This window comes from Danio rerio, chromosome 18 (genome assembly GCF_052040795.2).
Source record: "Danio rerio strain M-AB ecotype USA chromosome 18, GRCz13ab, whole genome shotgun sequence".
Classification (NCBI taxonomy): domain Eukaryota; kingdom Metazoa; phylum Chordata; class Actinopteri; order Cypriniformes; family Danionidae; genus Danio; species Danio rerio.
In genome coordinates this window covers 23,262,743-23,290,191 of record NC_141038.1, presented here as the reverse complement: position 1 = coordinate 23,290,191, position 27,449 = coordinate 23,262,743, and the positions used below count along the sequence as shown (strand labels likewise).

Below are 27,449 nucleotides of genomic sequence, written 5' to 3'. Positions count from 1 at the left end.
GCAGGGGTCGAAGCAAGCGGAGGTCTTTCCTTTCCCAAAAGGAAAAAAAGGAGAAGGGGGAGAAAGAAAGAAAGGTCTACACAGGAAAAAAGGTGGTCCCACTCCGAAAACACCGTTTCCAAGCAGGCGGTCTCAATTTTATACTTTTCTTTTCGTATCGCCTCGTTTCCGAAGTGATACAAACACTTTAACAACCCTTATTTTGGACTGAATATCTTTGTTTTAGCAAATACTAAAGGGATGCTGTTTTTAACCGAATTAAAGTTTTAGAAATGCGGTGAAGTGAAGGGAAGAGCTGTAACTGGGGTGAGGAGGCTGGCGCTGGGAATCTTGCCTTTCTACTCCCACCATCGCCAATAAGAAAATACACTGTTAAGGTAATTTTCACCTTTGTTTGGACTTTTTAAGTTTCCTGTTTTAGTTTTAAGATGCCTTTGTTGTCGTTAAAACCGAAGGAGTACGGAAACCGTAGTGATTTATTTCGATTTTTGTCCCAGGCCTCGAGAAAACAATTGATTTGTGCTGGACACGGAGTTTTTTTCTGATTTTAGGTGGTATATCCGCTATATCGTTCGCTTTAAAGTGTTTTAACAGTTTAACGACTCTATAATATGCCTGGCTCCGTTTAGGCCTGCAGCGGCTAACTTAACGGAGTTGAAGTAAAATGTTTCGAGTTGGTTTTGAGCGATGAATAAGTGAACAAGTGTCTCACTTTTTTGAGTCTTTGTGGGGGGGCCAGCAATTTTAATGGCGAAGTTCAAAAGTTTGTTTATACGTTTAACACTACTAACGCAAAAGTTTAGTAAGTGCTCGACTGATATGTTTTGGTAACGTTAGCTATAATAGGAGAATTGGCTGCACAGTTGTTGATTTGCTCGTTTTTCTGATGCGGTTATTACACAGCGTCGTAAACCGCTTATTACAATAACTCCAAATATCGTTGCGTCACACTTTTCGTGATATTGTGATTAATTGATTGCGCAAAATGTTATCTTTGTGACATTGTGTAAACTAATATATTTGATATCTCCGTTTTCACCTATGCAAGATGGCTATCTCTTATCTGTCTGACTGTCCTAACATGAATGTAATATTCACAGCAGTTAGTTATTCTATCTATCTATCTATCTATCTGTCTGTCTGTCTGTCTGTCTGTCTGTCCCAACATAATTGAATATAATAATAACATATATGTTATTCTATCTATCTATCTATCTATCTATCTATCTATCTATCTATCTATCTATCTATCTATCTATCTATCTATTTGTCTGTCACAACATAATTAAAATATAGAAGTTATGTTATTCTATCTATCTTGCCTAACGTAATTGAAATATAGCAGTTATGTTATTCTATCTCTGTCCATCCGTCTGTCCGTCTGTAGGTCAAGTGTAGCATATTTGTTTGTGGGTCTTAACATGTGAGATAAGCTACTTCAAATGCAAAATTTCTAATTGGAGTTATTCATGTAATTTAGTAGGTAATTTAAATAAAAATAAGTCTAGACGTTCTGGACAATATTAAATTGTTACAAACAGATTATTTAGATGTTTAAATATCACGTTGGTCATGCTTAATATCAAACTCAATCTACTTCTAACACTTTCGGTAAAATGCATACACCATATGCATAACTTACATGCATATATAATCAGGGTTTCCACGCTTCTTGAAAGTACTTAAAAGTGTTCGATTTCAAAACATGAATTAAATTCCTAGAGAGTGCTTAAAAACAAACACAGGTCTTTGAAAGTGCTTGAATTTGAAGTTTATTGTGTTATTTTAACAATTGTACTTCTCTGAACATAACTTTAAAACGGTTGTTTGAAATGATCAACATTTAAAAAAATTACATTCAAAACATCATTATTATGACATTTTAATTTACAAATTAAGTGAAAGTGAAATGTTAAGTCAGGAAGGACTCGTATGGCGCTACATATGATGGGGGTGTGAATTACAAAGGTGCTGGATTTAAAATATTAGTGATTTAAAAAGTCCTTGAAAGTCTTTGAATTTGGTGTCTAAGTAAGTGTGGGAACCCTAAATAATGCTAAGCAAATGTCTTTCAATGTGTAAGGTTTTCCTTTTCTTTTTATTTCAGATTATTATCCATAAATTTCTCATTGATTGGAGTTCAGTTAATTTTGGAGTATTGATTGGAGAGGTTACTTTAGTGTTTGACTGGACGTGTCCTCTCGTGGCATTTGCCGGTGTGGCACTGCACCGTGCACCGTTTGGATGTTGCCTGGGAGATGAGGATGTGCTGCTGGCACCAGGAAGGTCGGAATTTGACGTGATGGGGTGCAGGACAAGCAAAGTCCTCCCAGAACCACCCGGTGACGTCCAACTTGACCTGGTCAAAAAGGTAGAGCCGCATCAGACGGATGTCTACAAAAACTTCATCAAATACGATGGTGGCGGGGAGAAAACAGGCTCGCCGTCCCCTCAGGGTCAAAGCCAGGCTGTTGCAAAGGTGAGCCAATCCCCTCCACCGGCTAATGACCAGCCAGAACCTGCTGACTCACACCGGAAGAAAGTAGCCAAATACAGAGCCAAATTTGACCCTCGAGTGACTGCCAAGTATGACATTAAAGCTTTGATAGGTCGGGGCAGTTTCAGTCGGGTAGTACGAGTGGAACACAGGAGCACACGGCAGCCATACGCCATTAAGATGATCGAGACGCGCTACCGTGAAGGCAGAGAAGTATGTGAATCTGAACTTTGCGTCCTACGACGTGTGCGCCACACTAATATTATCCAGCTAATGGAAGTGTTTGAGACGGCTGAGCGGGTCTACATGGTGATGGAGTTGGCCACTGGTGGAGAGCTGTTCGACCGCATCATCACCCGTGGGTCTTTCACAGAAAGGGATGCCACACGGGTGCTTCAGATGGTTCTTGATGGGGTGAAGTACCTCCATACATTGGGCATCACACACAGGGACTTAAAGCCGGAAAACTTGCTTTACTACCATCCTGGTGCTGATTCCAAGATTATGATCACAGACTTTGGCTTGGCCAGCACACGAAAGAAAGGGGACGAATGTTTGATGAAGACTACCTGTGGAACACCTGAGTACATCGCTCCCGAGATACTCGTTCGCAAACCATACACTAATGCAGTAGATATGTGGGCACTGGGTGTCATTTCCTACATCCTGCTCAGTGGAACCATGCCTTTTGAGGATGACAATCGAATGCGTCTGTATCGACAGATCCTCAAAGGAAAATACAGCTTCTCTGGGGAGGTAAGGACTGTGAGAATTACTACGGTTATGTTTTAGTGGAAGCATTTATCCAAGTGACTTTGCATTCAAGCTTTTGCTGGGAATTGAACTTGTGACCTTGCTAGTGCCATGCTTTACAGTTAGAACTAAACCAAAAGAAAGGTGCAGCTGTTTTTTTTTGTGACCACAGCAAGTGTACTAAATGTGTGTGTAGGGTTGTAACAATATACCGGTATGACGGTCTACCACGATTTGAACGTGCACGATTATCATCCCATGAACAATTGCATATCAACGGTTTTAACCCTTAAAGACCGAGACAGCCGCCTGCGGCTAAAAATAAGTATTGCTCTTAAAATGTTTAATAACTTTTGATCCGCTGATCCGATTCATACAATTCAAAGATTGACATAAAGAAGAGAATCTCAGCTTTCCAGTGCTGTATCACATAACATTCACGGACTTTCAGAGGCTCCGGAATTAGTGCGGTTACGTCATCAAAATTTGACAACGCTGATTTGACAAAGAAACGCTCGTCACTGTGTCTCCGGACAAACCAGACGTGATACATTGATGCATTGTCCCTCCTCCATGCCCAGATTGGTTCAAACTCGCTATATCACAACCAATAAGCATAGGTTTCGCTTTTGTTTGTGGACCAACAATGAGCTTTTTGAACAACACGGAATGAGAGATAGGCTGTACATTTATGCGCGGCTAAATAAAACGCAAAAAAAAAGTTTTGCATGAAATAATTCTCATACTAAGTACTTTTGCATGCACAGCAGCACAAAAACATGACAAAACAGTGACACAGCAAAGACGAACTGCTGCTCTTGCTGTTTTCAAAAGACGCAAATGAAGGTGCAGCTGTTTGTCTGCATTGCAGACAACCATATCCAAATCCATATCCACAGACAATCATATCCATGCTGGCACATAAAACCTAAGGATGTTCCATATTGAATCTAGTTTCGTTATGTAACTATTTATAGTATAGTAAATATTTATATCTATTTTTTTACTGAGGATTTGCACCATGTTTATTTGGACTTTATTTGGACTTTGACACATTGTTTATTATTTTCTTATTTTTATTTGTTCATTGTAAGTGGTGTTGTTTATAGTAACTAAAAATATATTATTTGGAAAAAGTCAACTTTGCTTCACTGTTCTATTATTTTGTAAAATTTGTAACATACCGTATACCGCGAAACCGTCAAACCATGGTATTGTTTTAGACGATTATCATACCGTAAAAAATTCATACCGTTACAACCCTATGTGTGTGTAAAAATATGAATGCCAAATCTGAAATGGAAAAAATAAAAACTGGAAAGCTTAAAATAGATATACTTAGGCATTCAGGTTAACAACAAGCATGTTGGCAACCTCAAAGGGGTAGATACTCTTTCAACTTTGATATGCTTGTGTCACAAGAACAGATCCTACAGATGCATTTATTATTACTCATAAAGTATAAGCTAAACCAAAAAGGATAATTCATAGAAAGTAAGATCTGCTTCATGAAATATATTTCAGTTGCTGAAAATGGTAAAACTTTCACCAGGGTGGCGAGCTACCTGGATTGGATTTAAGAACTAATGCTTAAAAAATAAAATGTAATTTCCAGATATTAGCCAATAAGGCCCAATCCCAAATCTACCCCTTAGCCCTTACCTCTACACCTTTACGGGAACGCGCAAAATGAGAGGTGTCTCAATTCTCTTTAGCTTGAAGGTGTAGGTCTAAAGCCGCCATTCCACTGCACACAACATTTGGACACAAATGTCGGAATATGCCCCCTAGTGGCAGTCACACTGTTCTGAGAAGCTGTTCTCGCAGTGTCTGAAACAAAGGAGTGCAAAACCAAGAGCCTTTATTCTCGGTGCGTTCACCATGGTTGAATGAATGAATGAATACTAGAAACTCATAGACCGTTAAAAATATTGGAGGCAATGTGGAGACAACATAAAACATTTTATTTTTATTACTTTAATACTTTCATTTATGAATTGAAATGTTTATATATATATATATATATATATATATATATATATATATATATATGTGTAGACTTTTTCTGATTCAAAAATTTACCAAATAAACTCCTATGTGTCATCTCGTGCACATGGACCTGCTTGGACAATTCTGAAATACGTCACATCTGCCTACAAAGATGATCGGAACTCCAAACAGCTCCCGGACTACTCTCCATTGGAAATTAATGACTTCCGGTCTGTCGCTTGTCGTTTATCGTGTGTAGTGGAAAGGAGGCTTAAGGGGAAGGGCTAGATACCCCTTCGAGCTAAGATTTTTTTAGGACCAACCAAGTGTGCCGCAAGCCTGCGTTTGAGTGAAGGTCTCGGCCATTAGATCGCCCCCTGGGGGCTGGCTGCAGTACAAGTCATAAAGCCCGCCTCCTCCGTGTTAATGAAGGAGACTTGAGCCCAATTAAAAAAAATTATTACACTTGCAATAAAATGTCCCAAAAGATGGTTCTGGTCAATTAAGGCACTGGTTATTGTGCTGAAATTGGTGCAGATCTTCATTTTTGTAAACAGTTTGTTTTTAGCAGTAATTTAATGCTGGGCATGTCATTGTGATTGACAGTTGTGATTGACAGTTTTTCAAAGCAGCGCATCTGAGCTTCGGCAGAAGACTGAAGTGTTATTATTCGATTTCTGTGTTAATTTACCATGACAATATGAGTTCAGCAGTAAACTATAGTTTCTGACATACATGATCCTTGTGGAACACTGTTTATTCACTTAGGTCAGGGCTTTTTTCGGGCTTTATTAGTTTGCTGATACACGCCTAACCACCCAGATAGCAAAATACACTCGGGCCAGTTCCAGCTAGATTCTCGCCTGCCGGAGACTTACCCCTTAGAGCTCAGACTGACTACCTATGCTGGACTTACTCCGGATGCCTGGACTCACTGCCCGATTCCAGCCTGAGTCAATCGAGCCAGATGCGGCGGCCGAGCGAGCCGGCGCTGCCGCATGCGAGCCGGAATCAGCCCGCGACGCCGCGAGTAGGTTATGCGCTGCGGCCCGGAGCTGGCGCGATTCAATATATAAAACCCTTAAATTTGGTAACGATATTACATCCATTTGTGTTGATATGACAGCAAATGCATGCTGAGAAGTTCGGGGGGCGTGGTTGATTTTACATAAAGCGTTTGGTTGGAAGCTCGACTCCGCTCATTTTCGCGGCTCCTCCTCTGGCTCCATCAGACAGACATTCTGCGCATGTCAAGGCTCCAATTTTAGCAGTCTTTTCTGACAGTTTGTGCCCGACAAGCAGGCGTTTTGCCCTCAAGGCGTTCAATGGGAAAAGGGGCTGTCGCGTCGTCCATATTTTTTACAGTCATTGGGACCAACACTTGAAACCAAGGGGTTAGAAAATTTCCCAGAATGCACCAGCTACAACGGCAGGATACTTGCACCCGAAAGAAAGGAGATGAACAAATGAGTAATTTCCATCATTATTAGAAATTTTTACAACAAGTAAGCATATGTACGCTAAAAAAAACCGCTAAAATAAAAAACGCTAAATTTCGCTATCTATAATCCATAATCGTAACTCCTGTATAGCAATCTCACAACATTCACAACACTCGATGACACTCGAATACCCTGTCAGAAAATATGCCTAATAATGTGCATAATATATGCTTTCAGTGATTTTCTGAAGATGAATACTAAAAAATAACGCAATTGGAATAACTACAGCAGTCGAGATCATCTGATCTCATATGAAGCAAGAGATCGTGAATCGTGATGACATATGATGACGTGTGCAGGTGCTGTAGTGCTGTCGCATTTTTTAGGACAGAAGTCTGACAGAAGAACCGCCACTCCTTACATGTAAACAAATAATCAGAATTTGATTGAAAATTGCCATAAATAACATTTATATTTCAGTGGAATAACTTGCACGGAATAATTGTTCACCTAAAGCAAGGACTCACAAACTTTTTAGCCCACGACCTGCAAAATAACAATACCAGTATCTCGCGACCCCCATTATCCTCTGATGTGCTTATGAATGTACAAACACTGTGCACAAAGGAGCACACACACCAATAGGCCTAAATAAACACTTATATTTTGACAAAAATAATAAAAAAAATGCAAAAGTCTAACTATATACGTTTTTATATTAGTTTATTTATTTGCTTAATTTTAACATGAACCTCACCTAATTAGATTGGAGGGCACAGAGTTTTTGGAACACAAGAAGTTATTGATTATATAACAGAGGTGGGACCAAGTCATTGTTTGGCAAGTCACAAGTAAGTCTCAATTCATTGCCCTCAAGTCCCGAGTCAAGTCCCGAGTCAAGACAGGCAAGTCCCGAGTCAAGTCCCAAGTCAAAGGCAACAAGTCTCAAGTCAAGTCCAAAGTCCTATAGTTTGATTTTCGAGTCTTTTCGAGTCTTTTTAACAGAAAAATGAACTGTAAACAGATTATGTATGGTTGTAAGATCTGTATTTATTAAACAAACCTTTTTTTATGAAAGAACATTGCTCAGATATATAAAAATACAAATGCAATTTTCTGAAAAAGTGCTAAACAGTGCTGCATCTTGTCTACACAGCACATTGCACAAGAACGAGTTCCACTACAATAGAGTCCATTTTGCCTCACATCACACAGAAATTGCAGGTCTACTGCTGTCTAATTCATTAAGTTTAGTTGTGCTATGTTATGTCTTCTGTGATCAACTTGTGATTAACTAAAACTACATAAACGACCTCAATGAGGCAGCAGTAGACCAACAACTCCTGTATGCTGCAAAGTAAAATTGAGTGAACTTGGTATTTTGTCAATTGAATCTCGTGTGTGCTGAAGAGATGAAGATGCAAATCTGTCTAGCAGCAATGTAAAATTGTGGCACATATTCTCAATGAAGTAGGCTACTTTATACAAACATTAACGTTGTTTTCTTCACATAACAATGAAGAACTTTGCTCTCTACCTTGTGTGATGCTCGTGCACCGATTTCCTCTATGGACAAAACTGTTTGCGAGCTCTCAAATATACGCTGCTCACGCGCAAATTTTCTCGCTCTCAAATATGCACTGCTCACACACACATTTTCCTGCGTGCTCTCAGAGATTATATACAGAATTTGAGTCTTGTGTTTCCTCTTCCTTTCGTGCTTTTTGATATGATTTATATTGAGGCACTATTTATTAACAATAACCAAAATACTAAAATAGACTTACATATTAAATTTTTTATCTAATAAACCATAAAATTTTGGCTGTATGTTTTATGATGAGATATTTCCAGTTACAAACACTTAAAGACACAGAGAATAGAGGTTGGATGTAAAGAATGCATTTTGTTTTACAAACATTTATTAATCATCCGAAAGGTGTACCATACTAATCAAATAAAAAAACATTTAAACAAAAATATAACTAACGCAAGCAGAAATTTAACTGTGATAAAAATAAGGAAAAACTTGATTTGGCATTATAGCCTACTGTACTATTCACTCTTTAAATAAATCTCACTATCAATCCCATTTTATCATGGCAACTAAAATAAAATGAACACGTCTCTGCTGTCTTCCACATTATTGATGAGATTGTGGAGGACATTTTCCATGTCATCCTCTTCATTTTGAGAAGCTGTTCCACAGGGCCCCTGAACACATCTATTGGCATGGACAGGGTTTTGAACAGTACTATAGTAAAGTACTTTAATTAATTTGTTGGGGTCATATTATAGTTGCTATGGTAACACAAGTGTAATATAAACAAATGACCCAGTGCTGTAGTCTTTTACAATATAGGGTATATTATACTACAATTCACCACACTTTACTGTAGTAAAACTACACTCTGTATTTTATTTTATCAGTTCACTATTCTTAATACTACAGTATGCTGAAGCATTCATTAACAACTTGTAAATAATACTAGCCTAAAACATAAGCAGTATACCTAACTCTCAAAAACACTAGTATTTATTATGGAATTTACCTTAACCTCATAGTTTTTCATGTATTGTTACTAAATAGTGTAGCAATATATAAACCATATCAACATTCTGGAATAATCAATTTACCAGGAGGATCTCTGGAGAGCAAAAGCAGGAAAGGTTTGAGGCGCCAGTATGGACAAAAGTCAAGCAAACGCAGTGAGACTGAATACATGCACGAGAGACCAGCCAATCAGATTGAAGTACCTGCCCACTGGTGAAAGTAATGTCAGAGCCAATCAGATTTTTCTTTCTTTTCATAAAGGACGGGGTTCAAATCCCACTTAGGCACTTGTAAACTATCATTTTAGACCATTTTGTCAAAAATCCCTACTGAAAAAAACAGCTTGAACCAGCCTAGGCTGGTTTTAGATGGTCGACCAGGCTGGTTTTAGAGGGGTTTTGGCCATTTCCAGGCTGGTTTCCAGCCATTTTCAGCCTAGTCTTAGCTGGTCAGGCTGGGAGATGACCAGCTAAAACCAGCTTGACCAGCCTAGCCAGGCTGGGAGCCCAGCCAAAACCAGCTATGTCCAGCTTAAACCAGGCTGGTCAAGCTGATTTTAGCTGGATTTTGCTGGTCAGTTTCCAGCCTGACCAGCTAAGACCAGGCTGGAAATGGCTGGAAACAAGCCTAGAAATTACCAAAACCCCTCTAAAACCAGCCTGGTCGACCAGCTAAAGCCAGCTTACCAGCCTAGGCTGGTTTAAGCTGGATTTTTCTGCAGGGATTTTGTAATGTTTAACAACTTATTAGAGCCACAAATTATCTAAAACTTGTTTTCATGTTTGAATAGGCAATAAATGTGCTAAATAAATTAAAATAGAAATACCCACAGTGAAACAGTTATATAAATTTAAATATTAGTTTAAATACATTCATAGTGGTTTTAAATATCTTTTAATATGTAAAGTAGAGTTCAAATTCAACAAACTGAATAAAACAAGTCTTCGTTTTTAGTTTATTTAAAAACAATTACAAATGGAGTAATTCAACTCACAATTAAATGATCTCATTGAGTGATGGAATAATAAAGGTAAAACTTTAATTGAATGATCAGTCAAGTGTTTCCAAATGAAATCTGTTAAAATAAGAGTCCTACAAAACAGGAACAAAGACACTCATGAAACGAAATGTGATTGTCAATTGTATTTTTTATTAGATGGTGGTTTTAAGTACCTTAAAAATAGTAGATAAGCCTTAAATATAGAGGGGGAAATACAGAAAAACAAACAAACAGAAATTCAACAATATAGATGCATTACATTACAATCTCACAATAAAAAATTAATTAAAAACCATATAGAGGACTAAAATATTGCTAAGAGGCATAACATCAACAATAATACAAATACTTTTAAGGTTTTAAATACTAAATAAAATTAATAGTATCAATCCAAAATATGAAAAAGGTAACACTTTACAATAAGGTTGTATTAATTAATTAAGTTTATATGTACTAATGTGAACAAACAATGCAGTGAAGTACAGTTACAAATCATTACAGTATTCATTAATTAATGGAAATAAAATTATTGGTTAACCTTTGTTAAATCACAGTGCATTAACATTAATGTTAACAAGCATACCTTTAAATTGTAATAATGCAATAGTAAATGTTAAACTATAATTAATAAAGGTTTAAAAGTATAGTTCATTATTAGTTCATGTTAGTACATTAACTAAAAAAACCTTATTGCAAAATGTTACCAAAAAATAACAAAATACTTTTTTCACAGTTTTAAGAGCTTTAAAAATAAATTATATATATCTAGTTATTATGGCATGTAATTATTATTACTACTAATTAAATAGTTAGAAAATACTGTCAGAGGATGGGCAAAACACAAAAATAAAACATAATATGCGCATTGACACAAACCAAGTGCAAAAACATAAATTACAGCCATGATCATTCATAATTATGTGAAATAAATCACGAGAGGGTAAATTTGGTTAAAAAAAACTGAAGTTCATTGACTTATGCACAACAGTAAAACAATGCTTTTGCACAAAAGTAACACATTGCGAGTAGTAAAGTCTCTTACCTTTGACAGATGTTGTAAATCCGCTGAATAAAACAAAAGGAGCAGATCGCGGATGTGTTTATTTCACTCTCCGAGTCAGAATGAAAATGGCATCTTCAAATTTCCCGCTGGTGCAAAAACACGGAAGTGCGCCACAAAGCGCTAGTGGTCGAAAGTATGCGTGCATGCTCTCTGTCACACACGCACACACACAGAGATAGAGCGCTCTGTGTCAACATACTTTTTATCTTTGGGCTTTTTATAGAAAGTAGCAAGTCTTTACAAGTCAATAGGCGCAAGTCCAAGTGAAAGTCCGAGTCATTTATGTTCAAGTCCAAGTCGAGTTGCAAGTCTTTTCATATTTTGTCAAGTCGAGTCTGAAGTCATCAAATTCATGACTCGAGTCTGACTCGAGTCCAAGTCACATGACTCGAGTCCACACCTCTGTTATATAATAACAACATTATTGGATTAATTTCGAAGACCGCCATCATACATGGAATTCAGTTGTTATTTGTATTTTTTGCTTGAATGCATGTATGTGAGTGCTGAATAGGTGTTGGAAAGTGTAACATGGTGGTGTAAAATTGATCGGCTGTGTCTTTAATTTAATCACACAGGGCTTGCAATTTAAAAAGCTGATTTTTTTTATTTGCATGTCTTATTTTTTGCACTTTTATTTTTTATCTTTTGAAGTATATGGATAAAATAAGGTACTGTTCATTTCATTCAGTTGCCTTTGGCTTAGTCCCTTTTTTATCAGGTATTGCCACAGCAGAAATAACCGTAAACTATTTCTGCACCCATACACATTTATATGCGCACTCATACATTGTGGCCAATCTAATGTACCCAATCTAATGATCCCCACTCACTGTTGTGCGACCCCTACTTTGGGAACCAATGAGCTAAAGTATAACAATGTGTGCTAGCAAAATAAACACTGTAAATGTAGATTTTATGTAAACTTTTAGCCATTGATAGCTTAGTGTAGTTATGAGATACTAAAACTGTATGAATTTACCTGCATCTCTCAGCAGTGTTCAGCAGCAGTATCTCTACTAATAGCAAATAGATTTTTTTATTGACAAAATCATCGCAGTAAACTGTTTCGTTTTCGTCAAGTCAAGTTCCGGACCCTTGCTAGTTTCCAGCAGGACTGTGTGACAAATGGACAACTATAGCACAGGTTAATGTAAGCAGTGTGACAAAACAAAGTGGTAATATATACTCTGGTTCATTTGTGGCACTTATTTTTTTGTCGGTATCATCTAACAATATTTAATATCTAAAGTAGGGCTGAACACTATATAGTTTGAGCATTGATATCAAAATGATAGATCACAATCTAAATTAATAAAATATTTCCAAATAGAGCTAATTAAATCATATGGTAAAAATTAAATTCATATCGCAAAATATATTGCAGCAAAATAAAATATTGCAGTGTCAGATTTTTCCATTATCTTGCAGCCCTAATCTAAAGCCTTATTTCCTTCAAAGCATTTCTGATCTGAGAACATTACGACCCTCCCCCAATAAAGATGTAAAACGTGACAAGAGTTTCATACGACACATGATAATTTTAAAAAACAGTATCACAAACACAGTGAGCAGCCAAAACAATTTATACTTTAACTAAATCACTGGAGAAAATGAGAATATGTAACTCAGACCTTTCAAAGAAACCAGGTTTGTGGCAACATTTTTCTTACTACATTCAGCTTTAGCAATAATCAGCATGTTAAGAGGATTCAACATAAACAATGTATGTAATAATCGTTAGGAAAAGTAATTGTAGTTGTCAAAGAAAGACAATTTAAATTTGACATAGTTAACATTGTTTCTAGGGTTGCTGACCAATTTGGCATCATATGAGGTTTAATGTGTAACATTGTGATGGACAATGGCATCGTCGCTGTAGGCGGTGGTGACTTGATTATTTATAAAGAATCAATAAAATTAATTACGTATTTGTTTAAATTAATTACATATTTGTAGCCTACTGTATCGACTATTCAATCAGCCTATATGAAATAATAAAAATAACAAAAACTGCCAGCTGATGCATGGGTAAATCTTCAAAAGGAACATCTTAACAGTGAAAACATATTATAAGGAAATTTGTTTTATTTTGATATTATGATATACAGACACTAAACGGCCTTGTGTAGCTGCATATTTATATGACCGTCATCTTCACTCTGCATATTTATAACAAAACAGGGCCTAAAACAAAACTGCTTCCTTTCATTTTCATTGAAAAGAACGAACTTTACCCTGTCTCTTTTGCAGAATATCAGTTTTAATAATCAGTAATGGCCATTGTTATAAAAGTATAATGTACAATAAATGTATACGATAAAGGTAAGCAATGTGTAGACTCAGTGTACTTGGTTACATTATTTAATATATTAACTTATCTTTGCGCTCAGCCAAAACACATTACCTGAGAACAAGTGATTCAAAAGACAGAAGAGTCGTTAGATAGAGACAACAAGATGGATTCAATATCACATTTAACAACCTATAGTGAGATGAGATCTAGCAGTAGCTCTTTGATGAACTGTCCGACATGCTGCAGGCATACTGGCTGCAGGTTTTGGCAGAGTGTGTGTGGTCACGTGATTTGCGTTTTTAGCCGTGTTCTGGTATGAACGGAGAACTTTTCAGAAACGCTAAATGAAACGGCAGTGTGTTTCCCGCAATTTTTCTGCGCCTCCCTTTCGTTTCTTCTCCATCTTTCTGACTTTTTTTGACAAAAATACACACCGACGTTGCACGCTCGAGTAGAGTAATCAGTGTCATTATAATGGCCTCGACAAACTTGGTTGGTAAAAAAGGTGCACAACCAACAGTATCTGAGGTTTTCACTAAAATACAAAGTACAAGTGTGAAAGAAAAAAATTGAAGCAGTGTACTGATGCTGACACGTTACCTGATAGATTCCAAATACTGAAGAGTCGTTAGATAGAGACAAGATTAATTAAATATCACATTTAACAACAATAGTGAGACATGATCCAGTGGGACATCCTTGATTAACTGTCCAACGTGCACTGCTCTCAGGGGTTTTGTGCTCAAAGCACCTGCTGACTGCCTGGAGCTCAGACATGCGCATATGTTAGAGTGCATGGCTGGGTGTGTGTGGTCACATTATGTGCGTTTTCAGCGGTACAGTGCCATTTTAGAGGTACCATTTTAAATTTGTCCTATTTGTTAATACATTAACTAAAAGGGCAACAATCAATCTCTAATGGTATTTTTAGTCGTTGTTAGAGTCCGCTACTAAAAATGGCAAAAATAGCAACTGGTTTGCTAGTTTATGTTAGCATAAGTCCATGATATCATTTTACTGCAGTGTTGTTGAAGGCTTAATTCTATTAGTTATAATCAGGGAAATGCACAGCTAAAGTTGAAATGATTATGAATGTTTATCTCAACAGTAATAGTAGTTTTTATAAAAGGTAAAATAATTAAAATATAGTCAATATACTAAGAAATCAAAGATGAGGATTCTTGGGCCTAAAAGCCAAAGCACCAGTGTCTAAGCAGGGCTCGCAAAATCTGGTAGCCTGAAGTCTAGATAGCCAGCCAGACACTGTGTAGATAGATTTTCCCGAGCTCTGTTAAGATAAAAACAACAACAACAACAACGTGTAAATCACTTTCACCATGAGCAGAAACAATTAGGGTTGGGTTGATAGACGATGCCATCGTCCATCGGCGATGGCCGATAGACCATTATTCTGAGCCGACACCTCGATCCTCCGCGCCCCCAGAAGCAACCCGCTCGCGAAAAATATACATTAGGCCCCATTTTATTTTATTTTTCGGCATAGTCCCTTTATCAATCTGGGGTCGCCACAGCGGAATGAACTGCCAACTTATCCAGCATATGTTTTATGCAGCGGATGCATTTCTAGCTGCAACCCATCACTGGGAAAACATTAGACCCTTTTACACTAAAACATCTTAGTTTTAAAATGGCATTTCATTCTGTAATTTCTGAAAAGCACTCCATCAACACTATTGTATCTGAGCTTTTTGAGTGTGCTATAGGAGATTTATATGAGCAGTGTGGATCGTATGTGCTAAACAAGGGTTCTGGTAGATTGGAAATACATGTGTTTCTGATTAAGTATAGAAGTGCTATAAAGCTTATGCTAATGTTACTTGGTTTTATTAAACCCAGAGGTATTTGTGTGCCGTGCTGTTGGGCTTGTTTGCATTGTACTAAATGAATAAATTGTTATTGGCCGACTGCTTTCACAAACAAACAAGCTCCTATGAAGTATTAAATGTATGTAGATGTTAATGGGTGGTCATGTTTGCCTTTAAATGTGCTTAACCTGCCCTGATGTGTGCTATTATGTGATGGTAAACTCTTTAACCTCACCTCAGGTTTAAAGCTGATGGTTGTATTTTAAAATACTTTCTCCTGTGTCAGCTTGTTTGTGTGTGTTTGCAGACAAGTGTAAGTAAGCCATTTGTAGGTTGATTTTTCTGAAAAAGTGTAAGCGCTGTGGTCTGTGGCGCTTTCAGCATTGCACTGTTTGTTTGAGTGGCCTGACGTAGCAACAAATGGTTTAAGTTTAGGGCGGCACTACCTGATTGTCGTTTGAGTGACAGCTGAGGGGAGGAGGGTGGGGTGTTTACTAAGAAACATATTTTTGCAGTTTTATTTAGTGCCAGCACACTTAAAACAGACTTTTTTTTTTACATGAAAGAACAAAAATGAATATAAAGATTTGAGAATACTTGTTGACCAGTTTTGTTAATTTATAAATCTAATATATTTTTTGTTGTGCTTATAAATTATTGTGTTTTTCTTTTACATTGCTTCCTGTAAACTTAAATTGACTTGTCTTTTTACTTGTTGCATGGAACAGGGAGTCACTAATGTTATGCCACCTAAACCACTAAATTTAAAACATTGTATTTTTACAATTCCAGGGTGTCCGTGTGATCTTAAAAAGTATTATAAGCTGATAAATCAATTAGGATAAAATAAAGACCCTTAAAGGGAAAACTAATAATCTTATGTTAACCTAACTAAATCATTTTTGTGCTACTGACAAATAATTTAGGTCAGTGCAGCTGATGTTTTCAAAAGTTGAACAAGAAAAAACAAAAGGAAAATAATTATGTATGGATTATTTTATTTATTTATTTTTTTTTTGGTGTTGTACTGAACTAAAGTTATATCCAGGGCCAGACAGATTTTTATTTATTTATTTTTTACAAAATCTGTAATGCAGAATGATTTTGAGAGTGTAGTAATTAAAAACTTAACAATAATAATAACAACAACTTTTTTTAAGGTTTACTATGCAAATCTGAATAGAAGCACTTGTTTCTCCAAACCAAAGTCTCTTATGTAATATATTTACTAAAAGACAGAAAAAATCACTTTACAATTAGCTTTTTTGTAGCATTAAGCAGATGACTTACAAACTGTATTGTACATACACCATTAAAACGCTTGTATACTATTCAGTAAGATAAACATAAAAACGGAATAAATATATATTTATGCACATTTACATGTGTAAATAGATAGAATGATGGGATTCCGTGTGGGCCTAATCATAACCTTGGCTTTAATTGGGTGTACATTTTTCCAATTGTTTTGAAGAATGTTCAGATTCAGATAAATAAACAATTTCAACTAGTGACAGAGACTTTGTCCTGTGTCACAATGCTAAGGACGTCACACACACCCTTTATTTCTGATATGGTTTTATAAAAACCTAAAATGTAATTAGCACTGTGTCTTCCTCATGTGATCACAAACAGAAAAACAGCAACTGATTGACTGTGGCATAATAAAAGCTTTGCTGCTTTCAAGCATTGTCATGCTCAACTCTCATCTGCAATTGCTTCGGGGGTCTCATTTTGATTCGATGGCTTTAAGCCTTACACTGCTTCATGTTATTAGGATAATAAATTTTTTATACTTAGCATGAACATAATTTCTGCAGGAGTCCCACAGAATGTATTGTAGATGATAATGTACACTCCATGATTCAACACTCAGTCACTGGGACATCAAACTATGCCTTGTTTTGCTAGAGGGTCTTTATTAACAACAAACAAAGTTAGAAAAAATTAGAGGCCCTCTACAGAAAATTACATATTATTCATTCAAAATTGATTGATAGTCCATAGAGCTGCACGATTCTGGCTAAAATGAGAATGTTTTGCTTAAAATAAATATTACAATTTTCTCACGATTCTGTAGATGTAAAATAAAAGTATGGTAAAAGCAAACATATGGCAAAACATCGTTAATAATATTATATGTTGGTCTACTGGTTTGTATAAATAATACTATTCTACTTATAATAATTCTGATGTTGAATTATGATGTTTGAGATAAATGCTTGCAATCTGTCATTGACAACATTATTAGACAATTTTATTCACTGGGAAAATCAGACATTTGTCATTATCAGATTATATTCAACAATATATAGGCTAGAGTAGTTATACTGACAATGTAAACCTTTATTTTTATGCACAACTCTGTTCGCTATGAAAGAAAAAACTTATCAAATGCTTGTCGCAGTCATAACTCTAAAATGCGATATGATTATTTAAATGAAGTGCACACTTTCGGGTTTCATTTTGACTGCTAAGTGCTTGTTCATACTTCGCGCGCGGCTCTCAAACGATCACTCTGTGCCACAAACTGAATAAGCCTATTATTTACAACTGTATTACCTGTCACTCACAACATATACAGGTTCAGTTCAACAAAGTAGACGCGCGCGTCTGTCATTAAGTAGAGCGTCCGCGCGCCCTCTCTGTGATAACACCTCACGGTCAGCAGCTCTCGTCACGTTTGATTTCCCGGCCGCGAAAACATTATATAAAGACAAAAATGACATTTTTAGGTGAATTATACCTTATAAAAACAGTATGTGGCTTATTCAACATCATTTGGAGGTGTCCGTGTCACTGAGCAATGTATGTGAAACAATGAAAAGACTCGTGTGGCCGCCTTTTCTTCTCACCTGCACTTGAAAATATGACTGAGAGAATCGTAGAATTGCTGGATTAAGATCGTCTAGGGGGTCGAATCAAGATCGCAATGTTTTTTTGATTAATTGTGCAGCTCTAGTCCATGCTATATTAACCTACATTTCTATGCCCGCAGATTCTATTATTCTGTAAACTGTTTCCAACAATGTGGAAATCATAGGCCCCTACTGATGACTCATACTGCACTACACAAACTTTTGCCCAATCAGGTGCCCTCTAAAACAAGAATGACAGTGCCCCAGCGAAAATATCTGTCCACATCTCTCCAGCGACTTGAGGTCAATGAGGTTTTCTACCCAGTCCATTCAGAAGTACATTCCTAAATCCAAATTTCCCCCACAAAGCCACCATCTCAAAACACAACAGGCCATAATTGTTCTGCCTCTTTCTGCCTGTCTGTCTGTCTGCTCTGTTTCTATTCATCACAAAGGGCTTTTCAAACACTTTAAACCTTTGCCAACCGTTCTGTGTTTGACCTTGGTTTTCCCAATGTGTTTATTTGCGTGCCTCTGTTTATTGTGCAAGTATTTGTATGCATGTTTTTGGTGGGATTGCGTGTGCTTTTATTTGGAGGAGTGTATGTGTGTGTGTGTGTGCTTGTGTCCTGTCATCATGTGTTATCCCGCTGTAACCCCCTGCATGAGCGTGTGATGTAAGGCCGCAGAGTTCCTGGCAGAGTGTGTGCGTCAGGGCCGCTCTGCTGCTGTGAGTCACAGACAAGACGAATGTGGGCTGTGCAGGGAAAAGCCCTGGAGGAGTCATGCTAACCAACAAAAACCAAGCCATGTTTTGTTTTCTCTCTTGCTTATGGAGCTGCTAGTGTTTGGCCAGTTGTCATAACATACCAGGACATGCACGACTTGTCTAAAGATGTGCCTGGAAGAGGAAAATAATTAAGTTAAAGGAACTAATTAGTTGCAGTTTTTGATTTGCCGAAAGGATTATGTATTAATCCAGACAGTGTTGGCACATGTGATATGATGTCTTTTTCTGAACTGCTACAGAATGTTCCTCAAAATCATTTATTGCAGTGTAGTTTCCAATTTTTTTTTTACTTGCAGCTCACTAAACCAAACACGCAGTCAAAACCAGCAATGAACTGAAGAACGGACCCCTGGAGCTGACTGACTGTGGTATAATAAAAGCTTTGCTGCTTTCAACCTAAATCATAATCAACTGGACGCATTGACAGCCATGCATTCAGCAAAAAATATATTTTAAAATAGTGGGTTATTTAATCAATTTGCAAAATTGAATAGTGAACACATAGTAACAATTTATTAAACAATTTATTATTCATTACATGTTATTAAATTATACATCAAATGACTAGACAAATGACTTTGACATATAGACCATTTCAATACGGTCATGTCATTGTCCCATAAAAAGTTCCTGCTTGTTATTAAGCTATTTCATCACTGCAACAAGAGGCAATTCAATTATAACGTTAAAACAGCTATCATAACATTATTTATCAATGTGTGGCTCTTTTCGGATTCTCGGAAGCTGTAGAAATTAAAAATATAAAACAGGAAATATGTTGAGACCATTGTTTTTGTTTACATCCCTCAAAATGGTCCATATAAAAATGTTATTCCTAATAATAAGAGCTGGCCCATAGGTTGATCTATTGTTATAGACGACTGCTCTGTGTTTGTTTGTTTCATATTTTTATCCACATATTTTCAGACAAAATTGGTTGGGATCGAAAAAACTATGGGCGTTTGTTGTACACAGAAAATGAAGTAAAAATAAAAAGTAAAAATAAAAGTTTGGTTTATTCTGTGGAAACTTTGAAAGACATTCCATACTGTTGCACAGTAGAGCATGCTTCTCAAAGTAATAATAATAATAAAACTTTATTTCAGTAACAAGAAAGTCAGATGACATTGGAAGTGAGGGTCCAACCACAGTTCATTAACAGCTTAGTTAGGCAGGCAGTGGTCAAACAGGAACGAACATAAGGGTAATCATGAGGGTAATCCAATAGCATGGTAGTAGTCACAGGCAGAGGTTGATGCAGGCGGCAAACAGGATAAGCAAAGAAACAAGGATCTAAAAGCATGGTAAGACTAGACAAAGAAAACGTTGCAATGTTACAGATAAACATACACCAAGACTCAGCAATGTGTGTGTGAGAGGTGAAAACATATAGTTAAAGTCAGAATTATTGGCCCCCCCTTTGATTTTTTTTTTTTTTTTTTCAAATGTTTTCCCAAATGATATTCAACAGAGCAAGGAAATTTGCACAGTATGTCTGATAATATTTTTTCTTCCGGAGAAAGAAAAAAATATTATTTGTTTTATTTCGGCTAGAATAAAAGTGTTTTTTAAATTTTTTTAAAAGCCCTTTAAGCTATATATTTTTAGATAGTCTACAGAAAAACCATCATTATACAATGACTTGCCTAATTACTGAATGGTGCGAGCCCGATGCAGCGATCATTTACAAGAGTGAAGTCCCGTTAAGGAGCTCCAGATGAAAAGTTTTGTCTTTACCTCATAGTTAAAGTTGTTGCACGTCCGCCGGTTCCTGTCTCAAAATGAGCGAGTTTGAACCACTTGTACATTCAGGAAGTTTTCAGGAAAAGCAAAACATCAGCGAAGAAACTCGACACAGAGGAGCATTAACACCTCACTGCCAACTAGCGTTTCGGAAGTGTTAATGCAGACCAACAGAGACAGCGCGCAGAAGTACAATACACAGCTACTCGCGTTGCATGTGCCGTGGGTTACACCGGTCACTTGACGCAGAAGTATAAACCAGGCTTTAGAAATGAGTTGAAAAAAGCTTCTCTTCGTTAAACAGAAATTTGGGGAAAAAATTAACAAAGCGGCTTATAATTCAAGGGGGCTAATAATTCTGACTACAACTGTGTATCCATGTAATTAGTCTATGATTTATTTTCTGCTGTGTGTGTGCAATTAGGGAGAGAACTGATGTAAAGTCTAGATCGGATAAGCAGCCAGCCGGGAGTGTGATATGCACATCAATATAGCAGCATTCATACTGACTGCATAACAGTAATTAATATTTTTGCAGTACTGTGAGGGTTAGGTTTAGGGTTGGGGTGAGGGTAGGCGTTAATAAAATATAAAAAATTGGAAATTTAATAAATAATATAAATAATTCTTGTTAACCTTCAGCCGCAACCATATCCAATCAAGCAACAACCGAGAACTGAAACTGGTGTGTGGGACGTGCATGATGGGATTTAAAGTCCTGTTCCGTGACAGATTTGTAGTTCTTTAGCGATCTCCAACTGCTAGGTCGCTGATGATTGTGACAATTTTTAATAATGAATGATTACAGTTGTTCATTCATGTTTTAAATTTCAAAATGATTAAATTAAATTTTTAGGGGGGGGGTTATTTGTTTGTTTAAAGTGTTAGAATTTCATAAAATTGCACTTGTTTTTATACAGCAATTTTGATGTTCCTTATTTTATATAATATCAGCTTATGCTTATATTTGCTGCAACTATTCAACTTGGATCAGTTAATTTGAAGCTTTTATTTTTCCTTCTACATTGCATCAATACACATAAAAAGTGCCAGTATTTTTAAGAATGTATATACAATTTTATTCAAGCCATTTTCTTTTTCTCTTTTTCTTTCCGATAGCCATGGCCAAGTGTTTCCAATCTGGCAAAGGACTTCATCGATCGCGTCCTCACGGTGGATCCTAATGAGCGGCTCTCTGCGGGCCAGGCACTCAAACACCCCTGGATTGTAAGTATGGCAGCTTCCTCCTCCATGAAGAATCTGCACCGGTCCATTTCCCAGAATCTCCTGAAGAGAGCTTCGTCACGCTGCCACAGCACAAAATCATCCCAGTCCACTCGCTCCAGCCGCTCCACCAAGTCCAGCAAGGCACGACGCCTTCGTGAAAAAGAGCTGCGAGAGCTGAACCGCCGGTACCAGCAGCAGTGCAATGGTTAAGAGGAAATAAGACAGCTTTTACTTTAGGAAAAACAGTGGAGAGAGCAGAACAACTTCCTGCTCCGTCACCACAGAGCCAATTAGCAGAAAGCCTCCTTCTAAAACTTCCCTCGTTTTCTATTTTTCTGCTGTCTCTTTCTTGTTTATTACCTTTTATGTGAGTGTTTTATTTATTTATTGCTGGTGTATTTTCATGTTCGTATTGTCTTTGAAAATTATCTCATTCAGCATTTTACATGATTGTATCTGTTGAACAGAATTTTACAAACGTCGCTGGAAGGACTAAGAATATACCTTCCTGATTTTGCTGTGAATTATTTTGTTATGGTACCCAGTCAGAAGATCGCTCTTCTGATGGGGGAAATGTGCTGTTTATTCATTATTACCAACAAATCACTAGACATATTGGTAGTTTTTTTCTTACCTTAACGTTACTTTGAACATGAGGGACGGTTAGGATACAACCATTGGTAACTGCAGGTCACATTTAGAATCTGGAAGATTTAGAAGAGTCTGCTGTTTAAATATAATAATGAGCCTTGATGGGATAGATTGGCAAAAAATGGAAATGTTTCTATCATTTACTCAGCCTTACTTTGTTCCAGTTTTGCAAAAGTGGCCTTAATGAACCATTTCGACACAAAAATCTTCATTTTGTAATCTTGTTTTGCCTCGGAAATATGTTAAGAACATTTTTTTTTTAATATTTTGGGACACTTTGATAACTACAGAGACAATAGCCATGCTTTTGGACTTCTCGCATTCTCTCTCATATAAGCTTGTCTTGGACTATTAGTATTTCTCTTTTTGGTTAAATTTATTAGGTAAATTATTGTAAAGTCTGTGAAACATTCTTTTGTCAAAGAGTAGTTAAAAACAACTAAATTTGAAGTTACTTGAGGGTCCATATGTGAGTGTTAAGGCTGCCATACATTATTTGTTATTTTATTTCTACAATATTAACTAAAATAATCAAAAAGGATGTTTGAAAGACAGCTATGTACATTTGCAGCCCTTTTTTCCTTTCTAAAAGGAAAGTTAAATGCGTTAAATGCTCATTGAACTAAGTTAAACAGGTTTGGAACTGTATGAAGCTGAGTAAATGATTGCATGAAAAATGGCAGTTAATTTTCTCAACCCTAGGCTATTCAAGATGTACTATGACTTTTCTTTGGTAGAAATACAATACCTGTGGTTCCTGATGATGCATAGAGATTTTGTGGAGCAAAACTATTCACAACATTACATTACATTGCATTATACCATGTGGGTGCAAACTCCAATGTGAGCCAATGTTGTGTGTTTACAATGGAAAAGGAGGACATGTATTGTGTTGTTCATCAAGTTGGTCCACGATTTTGCTTAACCTGGATGCTGCAACCACCATAAAATAGTAAGATTGGTGTATCATTAGTGAGACACCAATCACTATAATAGTATATAATAGTGTTTAACAGTTTACCAAGGACCACAATTTAAGCTAAAGATAATATTTAATGTTCTAATAAAGAAAAAAAAAACTTGGATGGGCTGAGAACGAGTACTTTAACTGTACATTTTCAGTTTTTGATGAACTATATCTTTAATTTGGTCCAAAAATATCAAGGAGCTCTACATTCTGCACAATATGTGTGTTATTTATCCTAAATAAGACACATTATAAGAACCAAAAATGGTAGTATTAGTTGTTAATACCTGTCAAAAACATTTCAAATCATCTTGAAACTTGACTTTAAATCAGGGGTGTCAAACTCAATTCCTGGAGGGCCGCAACACTGTAGAGTTTGGTTCCAGCCCTGCTTCAACACAGCTATCTGTAGGTATCAAACAAGCCTAAAGCACTTAATTAGTTTGATCAAGTGTGTTTAATTAGGGTTGGAACTAAACTGTGCTGAGCTGCAGCTTTCCAGGAACTGAATTTGACACCTGTGCTTTAAAGAATTCGTTTACCAACCTGCACACTCAAACTTCTATCATGATTTACTCACCCCAAAGTTGTTCCAAACTGAAAAAAATAAATAAATTCATCTTCGTAACACAAATTAATATGTTTAAACCAATATTGTGTCCCACCATTGAAACTCTGACCAATATGAAGCAGTTTAATCCAAGTCTTCGGAAAAATCATGATCACTATATATAATGAGCACATTGTAGTCCTTTATTAACATATAAAGAACCTGTTTGACATACAATAACAAACCTCATTGGATCTTGTGTAAGCTCGAAGATGTCATGTGACAATCAAAAACGAACCTTGTTGGTTCTCTCATGTCAAGCAAGCATTCCAGAGCTTCCATAACCAAATTTGAAAGTAGTAAACACTGCTTGCTGATCAGTGTTTATATTCGAATAAATTTAATTAAACCTGTTCAATTTAGAAAGGGATTGCGTCTCTTATTTTTAATCTCTATGAATGTTTTAAAGCATCAGAGTTTGAGTGAACTGACTTTCAGCGGAGTCACAATTAGATTTAATTAAAAATGGCATTAACACTTTACAATAAGGTTTCAGTAGTTAATCAATTTACAAACAAATGATGAACAAAAAAATATTATTTTAATTCCCAGGTTCTGCTGGTTGAGTTTTACAAATTTTCATTGCCAATCTTAAGCCAATTGTGATCATTTGTATTGGGTCAATTTGGAATTTCCCCAACCATTGCAGAGCCCGGAGGACCAAAGTGAGTGCTCCGACTTGGCCCCACCCTGGTCCCGATGAACAATACATTTATTACAGTGTGTATTCATCTTTGTCAATGTTACTTAATGAAAATAAATTCACTCTTTGTTAGTTCTCATTACCTCACAGTTCATTATGTTAACAAACACAATTTGAATTTTAATAATGCGTCAGTAAATTTAAAACTATAATTAATAAATTCCGTACAATTATTGTTCATTCTTGGTTCATGTCAGTAAATACATTACCTTAAATTAATGAAACCTTAATGTAAAGTGTGACTAAAATATCTATATTTGTGCTTCGAACGTGAAGGTAAAACAACATGAAGGTCAACCGATTCAATTTTGGGGTGAACTAACCTTCGAAAAAGACACAAAAATACAGTGTAGCCAAATGGGCTATTGATTTAGTCTTTAAATGTGGTCGGTGAAGAAACCTGCAGTGATTCTTGACTTCTGCAGTTGGATCTGCCTGTACATGTATTGCAGTAATTAATAACTGATGCTGATTGCTTTCTCAGTATGGGCGGCCAGTATTGGAAAGCCCTGAATCACAATCGGTTGCTTTCTCTGCCACCAGCTGTTGTTTCTTAGCAAGACACTGAACACCATGAAGGCCTTTTGGCAGATTCTCACTCTTTCCCCCCCTGTCAGAAACCAGCAGCGATGTGCCAAAGAAATTCCTGTGTGCCTGATGTATTAACAAGGAACATTTGGTGAGATCTGACATATGATTCCTCACGAAAATAATTACTGATAAAACTGTGATGATATGAAGATTTCTCAAAATGTGTTCTTAGATCTGTTTTTTATGTTTGTTTTTTTATATAAAAGTGTATATCAAAAATTAAAGAGGAAAGGGAATCTGTGTATTTGAGTTTTATGATTCCATTTTACAACAAGTGCCAAATTTGTTTCGCAGTTGTGAAAAATGTTTTGGAAAAAATTGTTGGACATTTTATGATAACTACAGAAGTATTCTGATTTTTAGTGTCCTTCACTTTGAAAAAGGCTGGGTTATTTTAACCCAATTCTGGGTGTAATATGGATTAAACTAACTGCTGGGTTAATTTTTTGAAATTAAATTTATAGGACTAAATTTCACCCAATGTTTGTCCATATTTGACCCAATTTGGGTTTAAATAACGCAGCATTGGCAACATGATGTCTCTAGTGGTTTGCACTTTCGCCTCGCAGCAAAAAGGTAGCTGGTTCAAGTCACGGCTGGGTCCGTTGGCATGTCAGTGTGGAGTTAGCATGTTCCCGCATGGGTTTCCTCCAGGTGCTCCGGTTTCCCACATGCACAGTCCAAAGACATGCGGGATAGGTGAATTGAATAAACTTAATTGTTCATAGTGTATGTGTGTGCATGTGAGAGTGTTTCTCAGTACTGAGTTGCACCTGGAAGGGCATCCGCTGTATAAAACACACAGTATGCCGGATAAGTTGGCGGTTCATTCTGCTGTTGCAACCCCTGATGAAGGGACTAAATTGAAGGAAATGAATGAATGGAAAATTTAATCCTATGTTTCGGTTTGTCCATATTTGACCCAGTTTTAAATAACGGCATTTTTAGTGTCCTCACAGTAACTTGCTCCGGCTGGGTCAGTTGGCAATTCTGTGTGCAGTTTGCATGTTTCCCCATGTTCACATTGGTTTCGTCTGAGTGCTCCGGTTTTCAGTTAAAAGACATGGACTATAAATGAATTGAATAAACTGAATTGGCCAAATGTATTAATTAAAAACAGCTAGAAATGTGAAAGTACAGTTCAAAGAGGGTTCATATGTGAGTGTTTTATTATGTAATTATTTGTTTTGTTTTGTTTCTTTTATAGTTACTAAAATCGTATAATCAAAAATTACTTTTGAAAGACCACTGTGTAGCTTTATAGCCTTTTTTCTCTATTAAGAACAAAGATATTTATATATGTACATGTTAATCTGATTTGCTTGCACATCAAATTGAGACTAGTAAATTAAATTCAATTCCTGTTTATTTATAGAGCACTTTTACAATGTAGATTGTGTCGAAGCAGCTGGACATATAAGTTCTTGTAAATTGAAACTATCAGTCCAGTTTTCAGAGTTGAAGTTCAGTTTAGTTCAGTTCAGTGTGGTTTAAATTTCACTGCTGAAAGTCCAAACACTGATGAGCAAATCCATCGATATGCAGCTCCAAGAGTCTCAAACCAAGCAAGTCAGTGCCAACAGTGGCGCGAAAAAATACTTCACCAATTGACGAAAGTGAAGGGAAAAAAAACCTTAAGAGAAAACAGGCTCAGTTGGACATGACTATTTCTCCTCTGGCCAAACTTCTTGTGCAGAGCTGCAGTCGAGGCGCTGGAGGCGGTAGAACATGTAGGACATCCATCGTGGAGAAGCAGCAGGTAAGGTAAATGCTCAAAAAATAAAAAATAATAATAATTTAGTGTATCACAAACATTCATGTTAGGAATAAGTGTTTGTAGCTACAGTTGAAATTAGTTATAACGGTTCTTTTGCTAAATCCAACTCAGT

The 27,449-nt window shown here is 36.6% G+C and overlaps 1 protein-coding gene across 2 annotated transcripts; it reads left to right on the top strand.

The window, feature by feature from the left end:
* pskh1 (protein serine kinase H1) lies at positions 1 to 25,804 on the top strand. Of its 2 annotated transcripts, XM_087292039.1 has the most exons (4): positions 1 to 92; positions 265 to 377; positions 2,108 to 3,253; positions 21,931 to 25,804. In XM_087292039.1, exons 3-4 carry the CDS (start codon positions 2,303 to 2,305, stop codon positions 22,246 to 22,248), a joined length of 1,269 nt encoding a protein of 422 aa, XP_087148165.1. In that variant the 5' UTR covers positions 1 to 92; positions 265 to 377; positions 2,108 to 2,302; the 3' UTR covers positions 22,249 to 25,804.
* Positions 25,805 to 27,449: the final 1,645 nt, after the last annotated feature.

What these genes read in the sequence shown, in the direction of transcription:
- pskh1 (XM_087292039.1), top strand. Translation starts at nt 2,303, where the DNA reads ATGGGGTGCAGGACAAGCAAAGTCCTCCCAGAACCACCCGGTGACGTC. An exon ending in AATACAGCTTCTCTGGGGAG is followed by an intron (nt 3,254 to 21,930) that starts GTAAGGACTGTG and finishes TCTTTCCGATAG; the next exon opens with CCATGGCCAAGTGTTTCCAA.